The sequence below is a fragment of the Siniperca chuatsi genome, linkage group LG13 (assembly GCF_020085105.1).
Source record: "Siniperca chuatsi isolate FFG_IHB_CAS linkage group LG13, ASM2008510v1, whole genome shotgun sequence".
In the NCBI taxonomy this organism is placed as follows: domain Eukaryota; kingdom Metazoa; phylum Chordata; class Actinopteri; order Centrarchiformes; family Sinipercidae; genus Siniperca; species Siniperca chuatsi.
Genome location: NC_058054.1, coordinates 17,800,701 through 17,819,085, shown reverse-complemented (window position 1 = coordinate 17,819,085; position 18,385 = coordinate 17,800,701). Strand labels below are relative to the sequence as shown.

The 18,385-nt window shown below is 40.1% G+C and overlaps 3 protein-coding genes across 13 annotated transcripts in view; 2 read left to right on the top strand and 1 right to left on the bottom strand.

Annotated features, from left to right (window-relative positions):
• The first annotated feature begins 477 nt into the window (after positions 1–477).
• Positions 478–8,212, top strand: LOC122886306 (GRAM domain-containing protein 2B-like). 4 transcript variants are annotated; one of them, XM_044218296.1, is made up of 15 exons: positions 478–686; positions 1,488–1,622; positions 1,759–1,816; positions 2,109–2,204; positions 2,571–2,643; positions 2,749–2,852; positions 3,291–3,380; positions 4,135–4,206; positions 4,316–4,369; positions 4,500–4,599; positions 4,810–4,866; positions 4,984–5,083; positions 6,007–6,117; positions 6,979–7,000; positions 7,367–8,212. In XM_044218296.1, exons 1-14 carry the CDS (start codon positions 613–615, stop codon positions 6,992–6,994), a joined length of 1,140 nt encoding a protein of 379 aa, XP_044074231.1. In that variant the 5' UTR covers positions 478–612; the 3' UTR covers positions 6,995–7,000; positions 7,367–8,212. The 4 variants fall into 4 exon arrangements, with proteins under 4 accessions (XP_044074231.1, XP_044074229.1, XP_044074232.1 ...); XM_044218294.1 differs by lacking the exon at positions 6,979–7,000; XM_044218297.1 differs by lacking the exons at positions 2,109–2,204; positions 6,979–7,000.
• Positions 8,213–8,214: 2 nt separating this feature from the next.
• Positions 8,215–16,239, bottom strand: LOC122886307 (alpha/beta hydrolase domain-containing protein 17A-like). 7 transcript variants are annotated; one of them, XM_044218304.1, is made up of 8 exons: positions 16,028–16,239; positions 15,797–15,861; positions 15,145–15,230; positions 14,448–14,537; positions 13,904–14,361; positions 13,464–13,658; positions 12,482–12,661; positions 8,215–11,566 (listed from the first exon to the last, which is right to left on the bottom strand). In XM_044218304.1, the coding sequence occupies exons 5-8, from the start codon at positions 14,356–14,358 to the stop codon at positions 11,341–11,343; spliced, it is 1,056 nt and encodes a 351-aa protein (XP_044074239.1). In that variant the 5' UTR covers positions 14,359–14,361; positions 14,448–14,537; positions 15,145–15,230; positions 15,797–15,861; positions 16,028–16,239; the 3' UTR covers positions 8,215–11,340. The 7 variants fall into 7 exon arrangements, with proteins under 7 accessions (XP_044074239.1, XP_044074236.1, XP_044074240.1 ...); XM_044218301.1 differs by lacking the exon at positions 14,448–14,537; XM_044218305.1 differs by lacking the exon at positions 14,448–14,537 and having other exon boundaries at positions 13,904–14,358.
• Positions 16,240–17,734: 1,495 nt separating this feature from the next.
• Positions 17,735–18,385, top strand: part of LOC122886303 (semaphorin-6B-like) — a 33,557-nt gene continuing 32,906 nt past the window's right edge. For both annotated transcript variants that reach the window (XM_044218284.1, XM_044218287.1), the window contains exon 1: positions 17,735–18,341. The gene's annotated coding sequence lies outside the window, so the exon portion shown is untranslated. The remainder of the gene's footprint in view (positions 18,342–18,385) is intronic.

Sequence of the window (18,385 nt, the reverse complement as noted above, 5' to 3'; positions counted from 1 at the left end):
ATATTTCTATCTATTTATGTATTTTTAAAGTCTTTAAGAAATGGAAATACAACATTTTTAATGTAATGTTTGTGGATTTGTGGAGCTTTACATTTTATGTCTGTTCACACGTACAATGATGAACATTTGCATTCATCTGTGCTGTAGGTCATCAGTCATTCCCTGATGGCTATCTGTGCAGGGTGAGCAGGTTGCAGAGTGGGAGCCATGGTGTGACAGTCATGTCTTAAACGTATGATGGCTGTCTCTGCATACCTGTGTCACACTTTGTGTAAGCGCGTGTGTCAAAAGGTCAGTGTAGGTAGTGCCACCCATAGCAACTGTTGCCATGAGGAGCAGAAGCTCTGCAGAATGTGTGGCCTTTCCACCTGCCTTCGTTGGTTGGTTTAGTCTGAGAGAAAATTCCCACCCACTACTCACATCTGATTGGTTGACTTAACAAGAAGAAGCCAATCGTTGCCTTTGTTTCTCGCCTGCCTCTTTGCTGCTTCAAGAGTTACTTCTAGAAAAGGAAGCCAAAGAATCACACACAAGGTGTTTCAATGAGTTTGTAAACTTGAGAGATCAGGATATAGACTTGCACGGCTTGTATGAAAGTGTGTGAGTGTGTGCATGTGTATGAGTTGGACGTGTTTATTTTCCATCATGAGCCTGAAAATCAGGAAATTCTCTCTGGACAGCTCTGTGTGAGTATAAATATTTTACTGTTTCTGTCTTTTTTTTCTTTCTCTGTTCCTTTCACATCCTTCATAATATTTTGTTAAAATTAGACAACAATATTTGTCTTTTACAGCTGACCAGTGGTGTAAATAAGTCACTCTAAGCACCAGGTGTGCACAGTACTCGCACAGTATGTCGCCAGTGTTTGTAGCTGCTGGTTTAAAAAAGTGTAACCATTCTCCGGAGATCCCTGCTGTTTCCCAGAGTCTGCAGACTAACCACAGGTCTAATAGGCTGACAGTTAGCCCAAGCAGGGGGAGAAAGTCAATACAGCTGGTACTCAAGGACGTTGGAGCTAGATTAACTTTTGCTTTCATTTGAAGGAACTATTCAAACTGACAGAGGTATTAGATTGGATTCACAAACAAACAAGAAGAGTAAATTCACTTCTTTTGCCTATTTACCCTTCAGTCAACAGTGTTGTTGATGCTACACGTGAAAAGATATTTTTGAAGATTCTTTATGAAAGAATTTTCTTTAATTTTCTTTATCTAAGAATTTTCTGTGTGTCTTTGAATGAACTACATTAAGTTCTGTGGAAAATCAGACTTCACCTGATGAAAAAACTGAAAGTGAAGATAATGAAATGCTTACCATCAGCAGGCAGTAGCTCTGAAACATTTACTGATGTTCCCACTGGGTAGAAATCCATTTATCTTTTTGTATGATTTCTTTACTTCATGTTGTTCTATATCTGTCCCACCTGTGTGCGCCATATAAAAGCTGGATCATCAGTCTGACATTTATCTCCTGCTCTCTTGGGACAGCTGTCTGGACGGAGTTGGAGGGGGAAGAAGAGGCAGCAGCAGGTGTAGCAGTAAGAAATGTAGACAGAGTCTGGTCGATGCCCGACTGGAGATCCAGAAGCTAAATCACAGCCTCAACTCCAACATGTCCCTCAGGTAAACTACACTGGGATTAAGGCAAAACTGAGAAGGAGAAGGCTTAAAATGTTAAACTTGTACCTAGACAAAGTCCTGATAACGTCCTTATCTCATTTGTGTTAGTGTGGTGCATTTGTCCTGTTTGTGTCCTCAGGAAGCAGACCATATCAGAGGACAACCTTGAGCGATCGGAAGGACTCATCAACAATCATGTAAGTCCACTTCACAGCATCCTGCTCCTTCCTGTTCCCAGCAACACACATATTTTATCACATTTTCTTTGCAGCACAGGGAGAATTAAAGCGGTTGTAATCTTATATAATATTTTTAACAAATTTTATCAAATGAAAATGAAATAACAATGTGACAATGTGAGGGGGGTCGCTCGTAACTGAATCTGCAGCTCCCCTCGGCTTTAAGAAGCTTTATAGCGAGTCTCCGCTCATTGTTTAGCTGTCCGGCCCGCAACTTTACTGCTTTGGTTCACTCTCACCGCTCTCATAGCGTCGTTTTTGGCAACAGCAGGAAGCTGTTTTCAGCGATAAACCTCTAAAGACCCACGTACACTACCTGCTCAGCACCAAACAGCAGACAGACAAAGTAAGTAACTAGCTGGTGAACATAGTGGAGCATTTGGCAGCTAAAGAGCCAGATATTTCCCTCAGGAGGTGGTAGAGACCAAAACAACCAGATCTAAAAGAGAGTGAATATTGGACTAACATTCGTCTGGAGGACACAAACATGACTCCAATGAATGATAGTGTCAGCAACTATTTGCTAACAAGTTTGCCTTATTGTTTCTGGTGCCCCCAAGTGGCCAAAAAAATCAGTTACTGCAGGTTTAAAATCAATTATTTCATATAACAAACACCAAACCTGTTTCTTGTGTATTCCAAAAAAAAAAATCCCAGATACATCACTCACAGTTGAGTATTTTTCAACGCTTAACTATTTTTTCCCATACAGAGCTTCCTGAAGCACAACAAATCCTTCCACAAGCTGTTTCCTGAGATTTCTGAGGGGGAGAACCTGACACACTGTGAGTTGAGCTGAAGTCTTACTACTTGTTACTTATTCCTTGATATTGATTATGGAAATGACATCACATTGTGTCCCTTTTTCACTTGCTGTGTCTCCATTGTAGCATTCACCTGTGCCTTGCAGAAGGAGGTGCTGTATCATGGAAAACTCTTTGTTTCTGAGACCCACGTGTGTTTCCACTCATCCGTGCTGCTCAAAGACACCAAGGTAACGCGCTCAGACACATGGAGGTGAAGCCTAATTCACACTGGCGAAATGATTTAACACTGAAATGTCTAACAGCTGTGGGCTTTCTCAGATTCAAAATCACATTTCAGGCCAGTTAAACTATTATGTTTTTTATTTTGCAGTAACTTTGGCAGAACAGACTTTTGTCCCAGAAGTTGTAAAGGAGCAGTCACATTAGCTATCCTGGGAATTCACTTTCATCTCCAACGTTCAGGCTTTTTACCCTAATATCAAGGACTGACTACACAGAGGGGAATTATTTTCGAATAGGGAATGAAATAACAAGCTGGTTCTTTACCTCGGTTATCCATGTGTCAGGTCACACTGAGAATGTTCTACAAGTGTAATATGACTGTAATGATCTCTTGAAGGCTGTGAAGGCATCAAGAATCAAAGTATTTTGTCATAATGTTGCAGGTGGTGATTCCTGCGTCCAGCGTCAGGGAGGTGAAGAAACATAACTCAGCTTTGTCCATGTTGTCCATTCAAACTGCTGATGGAGAGAAGGTCAGACTACGCACCTATGTATTCTTCTTTATTATCTTTTGTTCCATTCTTTTGCTTCACTTTCTATGCGGAGCGCATTGGATTGTGAAATCCTCCGAGACAAATTTGTGATTTTGCACTATATAAATATATACATTGACTTGACTGCATCTTTTTCATCACAAATGTACAGTATAATTGTGCAGTTAAAATATTGGATAGGAAGCCAACAGAAACTGAATTTGCTATTATTAAACTTGAATGCCTACATATTCAGGCTCCAAAGGTGCTCAGTGACATGGTAAAACCTCCTGGGGTTTGTGGCTCAGTAACACAGCACACATGTATGGGTAATCGTAAAACCTCCTTTAAGCAGACATCCTTAATGGGATCCTTTTGTAGCTCAAGTTGAAGCATAGGTATAACAGAGGTTATATACTATTTTTATTGTCTTACTATTCGTGTTCTGTGTAGTTTGTATGTGTTTTGCTGTATTTTGTGGTTTTATATGATGGCTCATTGAGGGAAGGGCAGTGCAAACTGCCTATAAATGCTGTGGCAGTGGCCAATGCTGGACATGTGCCTACTGAATTAAACATTAAATTTAGTAGTAGTAGCAGTAGTTTCTCTAATTGATAATAACAATAATTAATTCAGCTGGACTCAAATGTGTCCAATGGTTTTAGTGTTCAAATTTATCAAGCCATGACTTGAAAAAACGCGTGTTTTGTTCCAGGATTAACCCTTTCTCCTGCCTCTTTTTTTTCTCTTTTAGTGCTCATTTGTGTCTCTGAGGCACCGTGAGATGTGTTACAAACTCCTCCAAACTGTCTGTAAACATGCACAGGTAGGTGCTCCACTAATCTGCATCCACACTAAGGCATCATTTCTCAAACAAAGGCCATTTTCAGTTTAAACTCATGTTTCACTCATGTTTCTGTGTTTGTCTGACACAGGGGAAGAGCAGCCCTCATCTCTCCTCTGCAGAGAATGAAGCTGATCATGAAATGGTAGGCTTGCTGCTCTTCTAACTCAACCAAACCAGGAATTTCAGTTATCTTGTTATAGTTAAGGGAATATGAGCAAATGATGCGCAATGACAAAGACTTTAACCTTCAGCGTCCCTGTTCTTCTCTACAGGCCTCCAGTTATTCCAGTTTGGAGGACTGCGGAGATCATGATCTGAGCAGACAGCACAGCATTCCCCTCGATAACAGCTTTCCTCAGATGTCCAGTGAAGGTGAGAAAAAGATGAGAGAGGAAGAGAGAAGTGTGTAATGGAGTAATCATCACTGACTAATATTGTGTTCTTTGGCTCTTGTACCTGTTTTTCAGTGAGTTTTCACTTTTCTATTTGAGATAATAATACTGTACATTTTTATCACTAAACTGAAATATCTTAACAATAACACTGTTAACAATGCAACAATGTATATTTGTGCCTTTCAAGGTCCTACAAGAAGCAATTCCACCCGTCACAGCAGCTTAACAGATGAAGACGACAGAGGTGTGTGTAAGAGCTCACAAATAGACGCGCACATACTGTAATATCTTCTCAAGTCACCCATAAGGCATAGAGGAAAGTGTCATTATAGAATAACAAGCTGATTTTTCTCTCAACCAGCTCAATCGTGGATTTGGAGGATAATTGAGAAAGTCACACCATTCTTCTTCCTCAGAGAAATGAGGAATCTCAGTGTTCTCTTCTACATCTACATGATGCTGTGAGTATTATTATTTCTCTAGTGGTTTAACTAAGTACATTTACTCAAGTAGGATTTTGAGGTACTTGACTAGTATCATTTTATGCTACTTTATACTCCACCTCAATTCAGAGGGAAATACAGTATTATAGTTTTTACTCCACTACATGTTAGCTATAGTTACTTGTTACTTTGCAGATTAAGACTTAACATACAAAACAAATGCTCATCTCACAGAATACAACACCTTGTTATAGATACTACCCAACAGTGTAGAAAGTAGCTAACATTAGCTTCACCACTTTAAGTATATTTAACTGTTAATATATTTTTGAATGCAAGACTTTTACTTATATTGAAGTATTTTTATGTTGTGGTTTTGCTTCTTTTACTGAAGTAAAGAATGTGAATACTTCTTCCACCACTGTCTGTCTCTCTGCTGTTGGTACACAGGTGTACATTTGACCAGTATTGCTGTGTAAAACCTGTAAATGGAAAAAGGGTGTAAGATGACTCCGTAGGTAGTTAAACAGCAGATGTTAAAACAAGCATGAGGGACCTTTATTCCACTGGTACTTTTAAAGAATACTAATGAGTACTAAAAAAACAATCTTCCTGCTTTGTGTACAATTCTTCTACACTTTGAGGCACATTTTGGTATGTTGACTTTCTGGATTTGCTGGAAGCTGACAAGGAAAGAAAATGATCTAATCAACGAGATGTGGTTATAGAAATGTTATCACACAATGTTCACTTAGGCTCCACACAGATTTACTGATATCTTATTGTTAGGACTGTACAGTATGTGCCCATCTTAGGCCGTCTGCTCAGCTTTTGATTCATTCTGCACAATGCACTTTCCCTTTGTGAGTGAAAAGTGCATCGTAGTGGGTGACTGAAAAAGCCAAGGCATTTAGGTCATTATTGTACGTTTGTGTTGGTAGGACGGTGTTGCTCATGTTGGCGTCTGCGTACATCGGGCTGAGGATCATAGCACTGGAGGAGCAGCTGAACTCTTTGGGAGCCCTGACTGAGTTGCCTTTACACCACGGAGAGTGAGTTGACACACAAACATAAAGAAGAAGGGAGTCTTTCACCAGACACTAGGAAGTCTGGTGGGAAAAAAGTGGTGGCTGCAAACCTGTTTTGGCGACTTTTAAAACCATTACTTGCAGATTGGATTAGACATGGACAGAGCAGTTCTGCAGGTTCACAACAGCAATGTGACAAAAGATGAGTGATTACATTCCTCCAGAGTCACACCCATGAGTTTAAAATTTGACATGTTGAGATGATGTTTGCACTGGTTTTCCACAACAGTGTGGAATACTAACTCCACTTAAATCTCTTCAAGATTAAGGTTATAAAGAGATAAAGAGAATGAAGCGCATGAATAATTAAATAATGTGCTCATTCCTCAGCGGTAGAAAGTAACTAAGTACATCTACTCAAGGTTTTTACTAAAGTGCAGTTTGTACTTTACTTGAGTATTTCCATTTCATGCTACATTTAACTTCTATTCCATCACGTGTCAGAGGGAAATATTGTACTTGTTACTCCACTCCACTTTTTAAAAGGTTGTAGTTAAAGATTCTGATTTTACATACAAATCATGTGATTAATACATAATATGATGCATTGTTAAAGATTAAACTAGTCTGCAGTGTGTAAAATAATTAAAATTAGCTCCACTTCAAGCTGTAGCTACACTAAAATTCTGCTTACATATTAATGCATCAACTGTATGATTATTATGCCATTCTGCATAATGAGTGATTTTGATTCTTTAAGTATATTTTGCTGATAATACTTAAGTACTTTTACTTTAGTGAAATTTTGATGGCAGGACTTAATTAAAGGATTATCACTTCCTCCACCACTGTCCTCTCCTCATGCTGATTCCTCTTCTTTTGCAGGTACCAAAAAACGTAGCCAGTGGTAGGGAACCGTGACAAATCCTGCAATGCACCACTCTATTAAGATCCTGCTGAACACTGATCCCTGTCTAGACAGACTCCCAAAAGCATCTTGGCAGTGAGACCTGGTGCATTTGACATACTGCACATCTTTCAGTGAAAGGTTTTGTCCAAAGAAATTTATAATATTGTGCACAAACAAGTTCGCTCACAGTAGAAATTAAACTCCTGTGTTGGGGGCCATGTCTACAGAGGCAGGTCAGCAATAAGATGCTTTTGGGATGTCTGAACCAGGCCACATGTTGTGAACTACATGGATGACTGACTGTGTTGGCAGAGAAGCACCATGACAATATTTGTTAGGAGTGTGCTCATTCTCTGCTGACAGATCAGATCTCCTGCACTGAGCCATATGGAGGCAGCCTGCTGACGACGCCATGTTTATTTCCTGGCCGGTGAACAGCTGAGCTCAGCTAGCGGAGGTTGCTGGAGTCTTGGTCATTTTGGATCAACGCAACCTGCAACAGTGAGAACACACCGGAGTCAATCTTGACAAGAATGTGAAAGGACTTTGTTGTTGCTTAATTCAAAATCATTTGTATGTTATGAAATGAAGAAGTTAACTGCTGGAATCTAGTGGCATGTTATTTTAAGAGTAAGACGGTTAATGACAATAATCAGCCAGCAGAGGGCAGTCTCTCCCATTAAACTTCACTGTTACATGAGGCAGGACTAAACTTCTTCAAAGTGCAAATGTTGTAATACTTTTGCTAGTGACTGTTTGTCAAATCAGTCCTGTTAACAGATATTGGAGAACTTGTGATGTCCAGTGTCCATACACATTTTGGCCAACTGATTTCCACAACCTATTTTTATGGCCAAACATTGTGTGAGTTCTGTGTATATATGAAAAGTACATGTAATATGTGGTCTCAAAAAACCTGTGGTGATGCGTAAGGGATCGTATGTCTGCTCTAATATTGTGTGAATTTAAAAAAATACACAGGTCACATTTAAATCTGATATTCATCAAACCACATTAAACTATTTTTCAAAACTTTTCCAGGCCTGGAAAACGCATTTTTATAACTGTACGAACCCTGTGCATTATCATCCAAAACCCAACGTCTCTGGTGTACGAGTCATGTCATCCAAATGGTAAGCCTTTTCAAGTCGTGATGTACATAAATTACAGTGATGGTTTAAAAAAAATAAATAAATACGGTTAGTTTCATATTTTTGTACATAAGTGATATTTATTATTTTGTTGTCCATAAAAAGGTCAAGATTCAGTCCCATGAATTAATTTCATTACATCATATTCTCAGTTCAAAAAAGCAACATAAAATTACAAATCATAATACAAAGAATAGAATAGTTAAGTACAGTAACCATATAAACAGCCCACTAATATTGTCTAGCCACCCCACCCACCCACCACTGCCCCACTCAAACTCTAGCACAAAACTCATAATACATCAGTTAGTATCAGCAATAAAAAATTCAAATAAACTTCCCGTTTTTTTAAAAAGCGCTTCAATTTTCCAATGCCATGAGTTCAACTTTACCCTCACATAGAATACATAATACAGATAACGTCCCACCCCGTCACTTGCTCTGCAAAACACAATAGACATGCATACAGTTTTCACTGTTCGACCCCCCCACCCCCATCAATAAACATTCAGGGCCAGAGGATACAATATAGATCAACCATAGTGGTGCATCTATAAAACGGCAAGTTTCCACCCCGTTTCTTTAACCCCATGAGTAAAAGGTGGATCCAGTGGTTTCCCTGATAACACGACCTGTCCAAGAGAAACTGAGGCCTACTTCTACTTTCGTAGAGAGAGAGGCAACAACTCTCTCTAATTCTTCTGACAGCTCAGATCCTTGGCTCAAGATGGTAACAGATTTCCATTATTTAAATATCAGAGACACAAAGCACAGGATGAGAATGTAAAGATTCCCTGTCTACCCACTTGTACTCCCAAAATGGAGTAATCAGATCAGTGCTAGTTCAGTACATGTTCCTTTAAAGAAACGCAGCTACTATCACTGAAACTGATGGGTCTCCTATGAAGCAGACACCTTGTGTGGATCTGAAATGTGGTGCTAGCCTGCGACCATAAAACCAGTTCTTGTACTTTTTCAGATCTACACACAGGGCCTATTACTACTTATTCAAAAGTGATGTTAGTATCCTTGATGCTGGCCTGTAGAAGACAGTCAATAATAATGGACACACAAACTTACATTTTATACCCTTATTACACTGGATGCTTTGTACAATAGTGCTGAACTTAAGACCTGCTTTTGTCATGCTTGATCCGATATATATAAATGTGTAAATATACTGTATACTACAGTACACGTATTATGTGTGTATGTTGTGTTTGAATGTGTGTGTATGTGTGTGTGATGATGTGCAAAGGTATGTGTGTGGTGGAACCTGCACCACACCAACAGTGAGAGGCTCAAATATGGCTTGTGTCAGACATGAAGCGTGCTGCCACCCATAAGAGAGCTCCTGTACATTTAGGGCCACAGAGGTTAAACAGAGCTAGTAGGCATGATGTCCCGTCCTGGCACCCGATCTGAATCACACTGTTAGTCATAACGTCGACACACGTGGTTCTGAAACAAACAATCCATGGCCCTACACACTATGACAAACACGCTTGATTAATTACATCAAGACAAAAACGTTAGAAAGCAATGTGCTGAGGGTGAATATGAACAGGAGGCTGACTAACCCTGGTAATGAGTGCTACTGGAACAAGACAAACTGTGCTGTAAGACTACAAGTTAATCAATATTACACAAAAGAGATTCTGATGAAGCAAAAGATTATTCTGAATAAAACGGACATAATCCTCATTTGTTTGGTGAACTGAGCAGCTACTTTGTCTCCTTAAACCTTTAGATCCTCCAAATTCAGCCAGAATATCAAGCTCCAAAAAGGGCAAATTATTCAAAGACCTCCTCAGCAGCTGCACTTCAGACTTGAATCTGACTTATTCCTGCAGTTACCAAGTCAGTGCAGTCTGCCCAACTTTTAAACGTTACATATCAGTAAATACTGAAGGGCTACAGCCTTCTGTTTAGAGCCAAATGATCCAATGTGACATGAAAATGAAAATGAGTAAACCTGCACTTCTGTAGCTGTTCTATTAATGCCAAAGAAAAGTCCACATAAACAGAGATATTCTCACTGTGGCTCTCGACCTGTTTCCATTTCAACCTCACCATCATTCTTGCTTACAAATATGTAGCACTGGGATGGGAAAAAGCAATACAAGTTGCTGCTGTGTCAGTTCTGTGGACAGCAAAAGGCTAAAGCTACAGCACAGCCAGGAAATTAAGTGGAAGCTGGCCATTCTGCGATCTAATCAGAGTCAAAAATGAGGAAGAGGAAAATATGAGACACCCAACAGACAGTATTCCAGGCTAGTCCTTGTGTATCCACCATAACTGACACAAAAGGACAGGAGATGGACCCCCAAACTATACAAATAAAGTAGGTTAGTGTTAGCTGTGACAACAACTTGGGAAATGCCCTGGCAGTCAGATGGATGTCCATTAACAAGTAAACATGGAGTTTGGGGGGGGGGCACATGCTTGACCAGTGTTTGTTCACTGGAGAGAGAACTGGTCAAGCTGTGGAGGTATTCGTCATACATACACGCAAAAAAAAGAAGAAGAAGAAGAAACCCCCCCGCCCATCAATATTGATAAGTCTCCATAAGCCTCCTCCACTTGCAGCTGTCCAAGTCATCAGGATGTCCTTCATTTCTTTCAGCACTGCCTCGCTCACACACTCTCACACACATTCAAACATGCACACGCATTATTCAGGTGTCACGGGTCCATGGAGATATGAATAAACACTTAATCCATGACTCATACATTCACTAACATGTCATACTTAAAAATTACATCTGTGTGCCTTTTTGGACAAAGCACATTGTTGTTACTTCTTAATTCATGTGAGCGACACATTTTAAAGCTGTAATTCCTAACTTCTCCCACGTTAAAAACCGTATTTGTAAAGTTGCTTAATCTCAGTTCTCGTTTTTAGTGTTTCACCACACACGTGAATACGGCTAATATATTAAAAAGCGTTCTCACCTTTAAAACAGGAAATTATTTTAAACATATGTTGTGTTGAAAAGTAACCTAAAAGGTGTGCTGCTTCAAAGACACACAGATGTGACAAAAAAATAATAATCACACATCTTCAATTTCTCACCCACACTTTGCAAACATGCTGACGTCCTCTTTCTAAATCAGTCAGTCTCTCTCTCACACTCACACACACAGTCTCATTCATACAAACGCATAGAGGCTGTTGTTTGTTTCTCAGGCATGCTGTGCAGCCAGGTCCTGGTTGATGAAGCGCCGTAGCCTCTCCAGGTACTGACTGTAAAGCTCAATGTCGTTGTGACCGGCTCCCTCCACCCAGAGGGGCTCCACGGCCTTGGGACAGCGCTCAAACAGGGCAAGGCCGTGAGAGAAATCGATCACCTCGTCCTCTGTACCATGGATGATGAGCACTGGAGATGGGATCTTTGACACTTTCTCTATGCTGGAAGAAAAATTATGGAGGCTATTAATGCACTAACCAAGCAATTTTAGAAAAGTCCAGATGCAGTCAGCTTTGCTTAATTACAATGGATTCCAACAGAAACAGATTTTCATTGATGTGCATCCAAATGATAATTATGCTACCAACAATCATTGTTAAATGAAAATATGACAACATACACATCACGTTACAGGAATACATCGTGATATTGTACAGGTTTCTTTAAGAAACCATGTATAGATAAGTTAAGAAAAGTTATGTTTTTAGCTAATCCAGCAAATGTAATACCTGACAAATCAAGGTACTTTTCCAGCACAAAATATGGACCCCAGGAAGAGTAGTTAGGTAACAATCAATGGGGATCCAAATAAAAAATTAAATAATAAAATCTAATAAATAAACCCATTATTGCCATGATGCAGTACTGCTAAAAGCTATGCAACATTGTCACAGTAGTCGAATATAACCAGAGATAATAAGGAGTAAATAAATAGATATAAAGGGTGTAAAAAAATATCTGACGGTAAACAATAGTCTCACAATATATTGTCATATTGCCCAACCTTATTCATCTACCAGACACTTTGTCCAAAGTGACTTACAATAAGTGCATTCAACCTCCATAGGACCAAGAGCTAGATGTGTCACACAGCTTCCATGTTGCATTATAATGCTCCTACGACTATCAGAATTTAAATGGAATAATATATTGGCTTTGGAACATATTGGGCAACAGCGGAGAAACTGATTAGACCACAGGAGTGGTTTGAGAAGTTTTAATGCACATTTTCATACTTCTTTTTCCACAGTGATAATTTGTCACAATTCGAGTTTTATGTAAGTAACTAAATTCAAGTAAACACAGTCGCAAAGTCGAAAATACAGCTAAAATACGTTCTGTGTCGAGAAACTTACTTAGGGAAGGCATCGAAGCAGTATGTTTTCTTGGTGTCAGGGAAGGCCACTCTCATGCCAGAGGTGAGAGGAGAGTGGAGGACCACAGCTGCACACTCAAACCGTGATGCCAAGTCTACAGTGGGCACCGTGCCGATGCTCTGTCCGTACAGGATGATATTCTCAGGGCTGATGCCATACCTGAGACAATACACACACACACAGTTCAGATCAGAATAAAAGTATGAGAAGTGCAAAAGGACTTATGTGCAGTGTATAAGTATGTAAATTTCCATATGCATATTAACATGGTTCAGTAAGACTTTCAGTACAACATACAAGAACAACTACTCCTGTGTTTCATGTTAATAATAGACATTGTTTGTAAGAGAACATCATAAGAAAATAGCATGATGGCTCACTTGCTCAGAACTGCAAAGTCAAAAAACCCCACATGAAATGTAATCATTATTACCAGCCATTTTTAAACCACTACAGCATATTACCCCTGTTTAAATACTATCTTAAGCACAGAATCAAGGACTGTGTGAGTAAATTCTGAATTTTTTATAAACATCAATTTTTGTCGTCTTAAGTCCTAACTTTTCAGTGGCCTCAAAGTTCTTCTGAGTTGCCACCTGGGAATGTAAGTTTCAGCTAACATTAGGATCATTAACCATGCTGGCAGTAGATAAACAAGAGGAATGTTTTTCAGGATTTTAGATGCGGCTGCTTCATGCAGAGCACAGTATGTGACAGCCAATCATCAGCCTGTTTGATACAGAGCCATTGTTTAGCTTTGATTTTGACTGGCTTATGGTCAGAGAGAGGGTGCAGTGGTCAGCAGGGACGAAATGTTATTTTCACAAAAAGTTACTGGCCAGTGATGTGAGTGACTTTCACTGATTTATCTACCAAAGACACTTTAACTGGCATTTGGTGCTTGCTGGCTGTTCATTTCAGACCCTGTGTGAATGGGAACAGACAGTTTCTGCCTGCTTACCGGGAGCGCAGGGCGTGCCAGGCGGCATCAATGTCAGCGTAAAGGTTCTTTTCTGAGGGCTTGCCAGTGCTAACACCGTAGCCTGAGTAATCGTAGGAAAAGATGTTACAGTTGATGCGTGTGCCTAAGCCGATGTAGAAGCTGCTCATCTGGCCCAGGTCTACTGCATTGCCATGGGAAAACAACACTGTAAACCTGACAGAAGAAAGAAGAAGGAAGTTAGGCAGCAGGCTGAGGCTAACCAGGGGGAACTGGGAAGCCCTGAGTTGATAAAAAAAAACAGGATATAACTGAGTAAAATGTATTTGTATTTGGTTCCAACAAAAGATAGGCAAGCTGCCCTATTTAAAGCACAAGCAAAACAGAGAGATACAGGCTTGTGATCCTTGTGTGCAGGAAGGTTCAGTCTCAAGGTGTTCAGGGGGTGGTGTGTGTCTCACCTGGCATTGGGGGCACAGCGAATGTACATGCACCCCACCCTGTTCCCTCGGCTAGATCTGGTCAGGAATACATCGGTCACATCCAGCTCCCTCTGTGAATACTGGAACTCCGCTCTCTCTGTGAGATGAAGTTTCCACCTGCCCTCAGCCCCACCGCTGCTGCCACCTCCTGCCCCTACTCCTCCTCCTCCTCCTCCACCCCCACCACCTCCACCTCCTCTGTCACCTCCACTACCAGTGCCCAGACGGGAACGTAGTCCTGGGGCTCCAAGAGAAGGTGGAGCAGCCGTGGAGCTGGACCCAGAAGCAGTTCCAGCTCCAGAACCTGGATCTGGGTCAGGGAGAAGGGCGTAGGTGGGCTCTGGAGGGAGGAAAGCCAGTTTGGCTGCAATGCGGCTGGGGCAAGGGGGGCAGCAGAACAGGCAGCATAGCTCTCGTATGGACAGACCGTTCATCTTCTGGTAGAAAAATAAACATGGAAGACAGAGTAATTAGGAGGGAGAAAACAGAGTAAGAGCGGCATGCAAGAAGGAAAGCCTTTCACCTCTGATTCACAGCAGGGTTTCACTCAGTAGCCCCTTTCATACAGCCTGTTCAAGGTGGGAATGTTGCACCGTTATTCCGCCTTGCCGTTCTGTATAAAACGTACAAACACAGAATTTGGGGGGTTGCATTGTTGTTCTGCCGTTAAGTCGGCAGTGTAGGTAGTAACAGAGCCAAATTGTGTAAAATGAGGGAGCCGGCAGGACGGGACAGGGGTGTGACGTTTTGATGACGTGTTATGCGTGCGACCCACCACCTGGGGATTTAAAAGCAGCTATACATCACATTAGACGCATACGCTGTTGTGTTACATGTCACACCTTTTTTGCTTCCAGTTGTTTGATTCTGTGTAAAAAAGCAAAGCCTGCGTAATGATGGGTCTTCTTTACGGCAGTATTGCGGGATATCCGTTTAAAAAGGGCTAGTGTTTCATAGTGGAGGCACCTCGCCTTGCCTGAAAATCGTCATCTGGAAACCACTGATTACGAGATGTGACACGCTAGGATCTGCAGGTTCAGAAGGTGATTCATTGCTCTATCAGATCTTACGTTTGCTTCACAGTAATTAATCAGAGGAGAATGTTACAAAGTCAGGAAAAAGAAATGTGTTTTTACAAGTTAGTAAAAGTAGAGATAAACGACCTCCACTAACCAATTTCCTGGGGGAAACCCTGCACAGATATCCTGTAATGAACGTACCTGGATTCAGAAATCCCTGGGTCTTGAAATGAACTGGCACACAACGTTGCCAAGGTTTTCTGGTCTAGTCACTGAGCCAGGTGGATCTTGATAAAAAGAAATGACAAAACATTAAAATGGCTTCACATCATGTGGCAATATACTGTACATGACAAGGTATAGTCAGACAGGCATGACCACTTATTTGGCCTGGTCTTTTAATGTAGCTTAATCTAGAGATTTTATGTGATACAAAGTGACATGATAAATATTAAGTCCAAGCTATCATTCTTGTTTTATAAAATATAGCTGTTGGAACCAAATAAAATTACACAAACACTGGGCAAAAGGTAAATAGTAATAGCGTGACAGTTATGAGAAAGAGATAACTTTGAGTCAAAGACAAAAGACAACCCAGATTCGATATATGGATTAAAACGTCAGTTGTTATTGTCATCTTTTTACTACTCTTGAAATCAACTAGCGTTTATTAGGGCTAAAGTTATATGCATTTATCCATGTACTGAGGCTGCTAAAATCTCACTAAAGCGATTCAAATGCCCTGGTGTGATCATGGACATTGGTGACTAATTACAACACCTCCTCAACCCAGACACAGAGCGACAGGGACTGATATGCTAATGGTGGCTACATGGTTAACAACGATATTCACCTCTAACGTTATCCAGTGATGTGGGCACAGAACGGGAGCAGTATGTTGACATAGCATATATACAACTGGAAGGATAGATAAGCGACACATCACTGATGTTATTAGACACTACTCCCTGAACAGGTTAATGTCAGCTAACAGTCAAAATATCATCACTTATCGTTAGCAAGGAAGCCAGCTAGCGGCGGCGGCTAGCTCGCTACCTCGCTAGCCTCAAAGCTAGCTACTTACCGATTCACAGTAGGTTGGCAGGCAGGCTGGTGTGTCCCTATATGTGCACAGAAGCAGCACAAGACTCCGAAAATCCTTCTCGTGTCTTGACATGGATGGTTTTGCTCAAATGTACTGACAGTTATCGGTTGCTAGTTAGCTGAAATTCATTGCAACCAATTTTTTTTTCTACTACTGTCCGATTAAACCCGGAAGTGACGTAAGGGTATAGTCCTTTTTCAAACTTTATTATAATGTGCCTTGATATTTTTTATCATCATCACATTTATATCGCACATATATACGGTTAAACTAGAGGGGGAAATAATTTAAACATTTCACAGTTTTGTTTTTTTAAAGGTTATTATAGCTAATACCACAATAGTTGTAAATTAGGCGTTTCTGATGGCTTTATTTTATAAATGTATTTGATAGGATTCTGTCATAAAACATCCTACATAGCCTACAACATAACGCACTTCTTCAAACATTATAACAAACCCAAGAACAAAAGAAAAAAACAAAAGAAAAAAACAAAACAAAACAACAAAAACGGACAGATTCAATCCAACATGGCAAACTTGAAGGAAAAATACGATTTATATAAAATGAATTATACAGCATGTAACACACAAAAAAAATGCATTTTATAGTCACTCCAGCCTAAATGTTTAAAACGTATTAAATCTATTCAGATCCTTTACTCAAGCAAAAATAATAATACCACAGTGTAAAGTACTCATTTATAAGTAAAGGTCTTGCATTCAAAATCTTACTTAATTAAAAGCACAGAAGTATTATCAGCAACATGTACTTGTATCAAAAGTAAAGATCCTTATTATGCAACAGAATGGCTCTTTTTGGTGTTATAATAACAAACATTACATTATTTGATTAATACTACTGATTTATGTATTAGCATCCAAACAGCATTTAATGGTATAGCTGGTCCAGTGGGAGTCCACTTTAATGACTTTATATACTGCTGGGCAGTTTCTACCATAGCACTATATAATGATGCATCAAATTTTAGAAACTAGTTGTAATTTGAATGCAAAATCTTATCTTTATTTGACTGTAACTGTGAAATAAATGTAGTGGAATAAAAAGTGCAATATTTCACCCTGAAATGTAGTTGTGGAAGATTTGAAGTATAAAGTAATTGGCATAAAAATTAAAAATAAATACTATTACTAAAGGTTAAGTACCTCAAAATGATACTTAAGAACAGTACTTGAATGATGTATGTTACTTTTCAATTCAATTGTATTAATACATCGCCAATTCATAACAGAAGTTATCTCATTGCACTTTTCCAATAGAGCAGGTCTAGACTGTACTCTATAATATTTTTACTACAGTCCAGAATTATTTATCGATAGTCATGTAATAAATGGCAGATATACAGTATATATGAGTCTGTATGTTTTGCACATAGTTTCCAAGATACATCTAGTCCGGTATTTTAAAACCTATTTCTATTCAATATTTTATTTCATTTTCTAAAGAGTGGTGTATTTCTTGATTCGTTTTTATGTATCTATGTTTTGTTTTTGTTTGTTTGTTTTACAAAATTTTGCCTATAAATGTATTACTCCCTTATGCAGCTTTATGTTTTAGGCCCTTTAACTTCCATCTTTCCTGAACATCATCAAACACGTATTTTAATAATGGCTTGACAAAGAATGTGTGTTTGTGAGAGAGAGAGGGGGGGAGAGAGAGAGAGAGAGAGAGGTCCTCCATTCATCATTGATCCACTGCAGGACTGTGTTTCAGGGGGTGTGAATTATGGGCCCCTGCTGTCACTGTGACTGCTCTGCGTTGGACATTTCACCTCGCCACTGTAAATTTAAAAAGGGGATTACATTTTGCTGACTGCTGATTTCAAAGCCGTAGCTCGACCAAGTGCAGACAACTGGCCGGCCCCCCTGACAGAAGACTTAATACAGTCCGCAATTGCAGGTTTGGGGATTTTGCAAGGGTCTGAACACGGGAAAGAAAACGTATTCTGGATCACAGAGAACCTCAATAGGTTACCGTTCACACATTTAGACCACGGACTCTTTCTCTCCAGGGAAAAAAAAAAAACGTTTTGTAGTTGACTGGGCGTTTTGGACGCGCTCGGTAAACGGTGATGCTACGGCGACGCGCAGGAACCGTAGAGGGAAGAGACAGGTGAGGTGCGGCTGAGGAGTTGCTCGTTATTTCAGAGAGGCTTTGGATACCGAGAACCCGTGGTATCCATCACCCTTTTCTCCACAGAGAGGAAGAAGAGCGAGAGGGCGAGTTGGCGACTGGCACCTGCCTCCGCCTCCCTACCTGGCCATCTGGTGCGGTGAGTGTGCCAAATGGTGGGATTGAGATATGGATATGGTGTGA

What these genes read in the sequence shown, in the direction of transcription:
- LOC122886306 (XM_044218294.1), top strand. Translation starts at nt 613, where the DNA reads ATGTGTATGAGTTGGACGTGTTTATTTTCCATCATGAGCCTGAAAATC. An exon ending in AAACTGCTGATGGAGAGAAG is followed by an intron (nt 3,381 to 4,134) that starts GTCAGACTACGC and finishes TTTCTCTTTTAG; the next exon opens with TGCTCATTTGTGTCTCTGAG. An exon ending in ATGAAGCTGATCATGAAATG is followed by an intron (nt 4,370 to 4,499) that starts GTAGGCTTGCTG and finishes TCTTCTCTACAG; the next exon opens with GCCTCCAGTTATTCCAGTTT.
- LOC122886307 (XM_044218304.1), bottom strand. Translation starts at nt 14,358, where the DNA reads ATGAACGGTCTGTCCATACGAGAGCTATGCTGCCTGTTCTGCTGCCCC. An exon ending in TGGCACGCCCTGCGCTCCCG is followed by an intron (nt 12,662 to 13,463) that starts GTAAGCAGGCAG and finishes GTATTGTCTCAG; the next exon opens with GTATGGCATCAGCCCTGAGA. An exon ending in TGCTTCGATGCCTTCCCTAA is followed by an intron (nt 11,567 to 12,481) that starts GTAAGTTTCTCG and finishes TTTTTCTTCCAG; the next exon opens with CATAGAGAAAGTGTCAAAGA.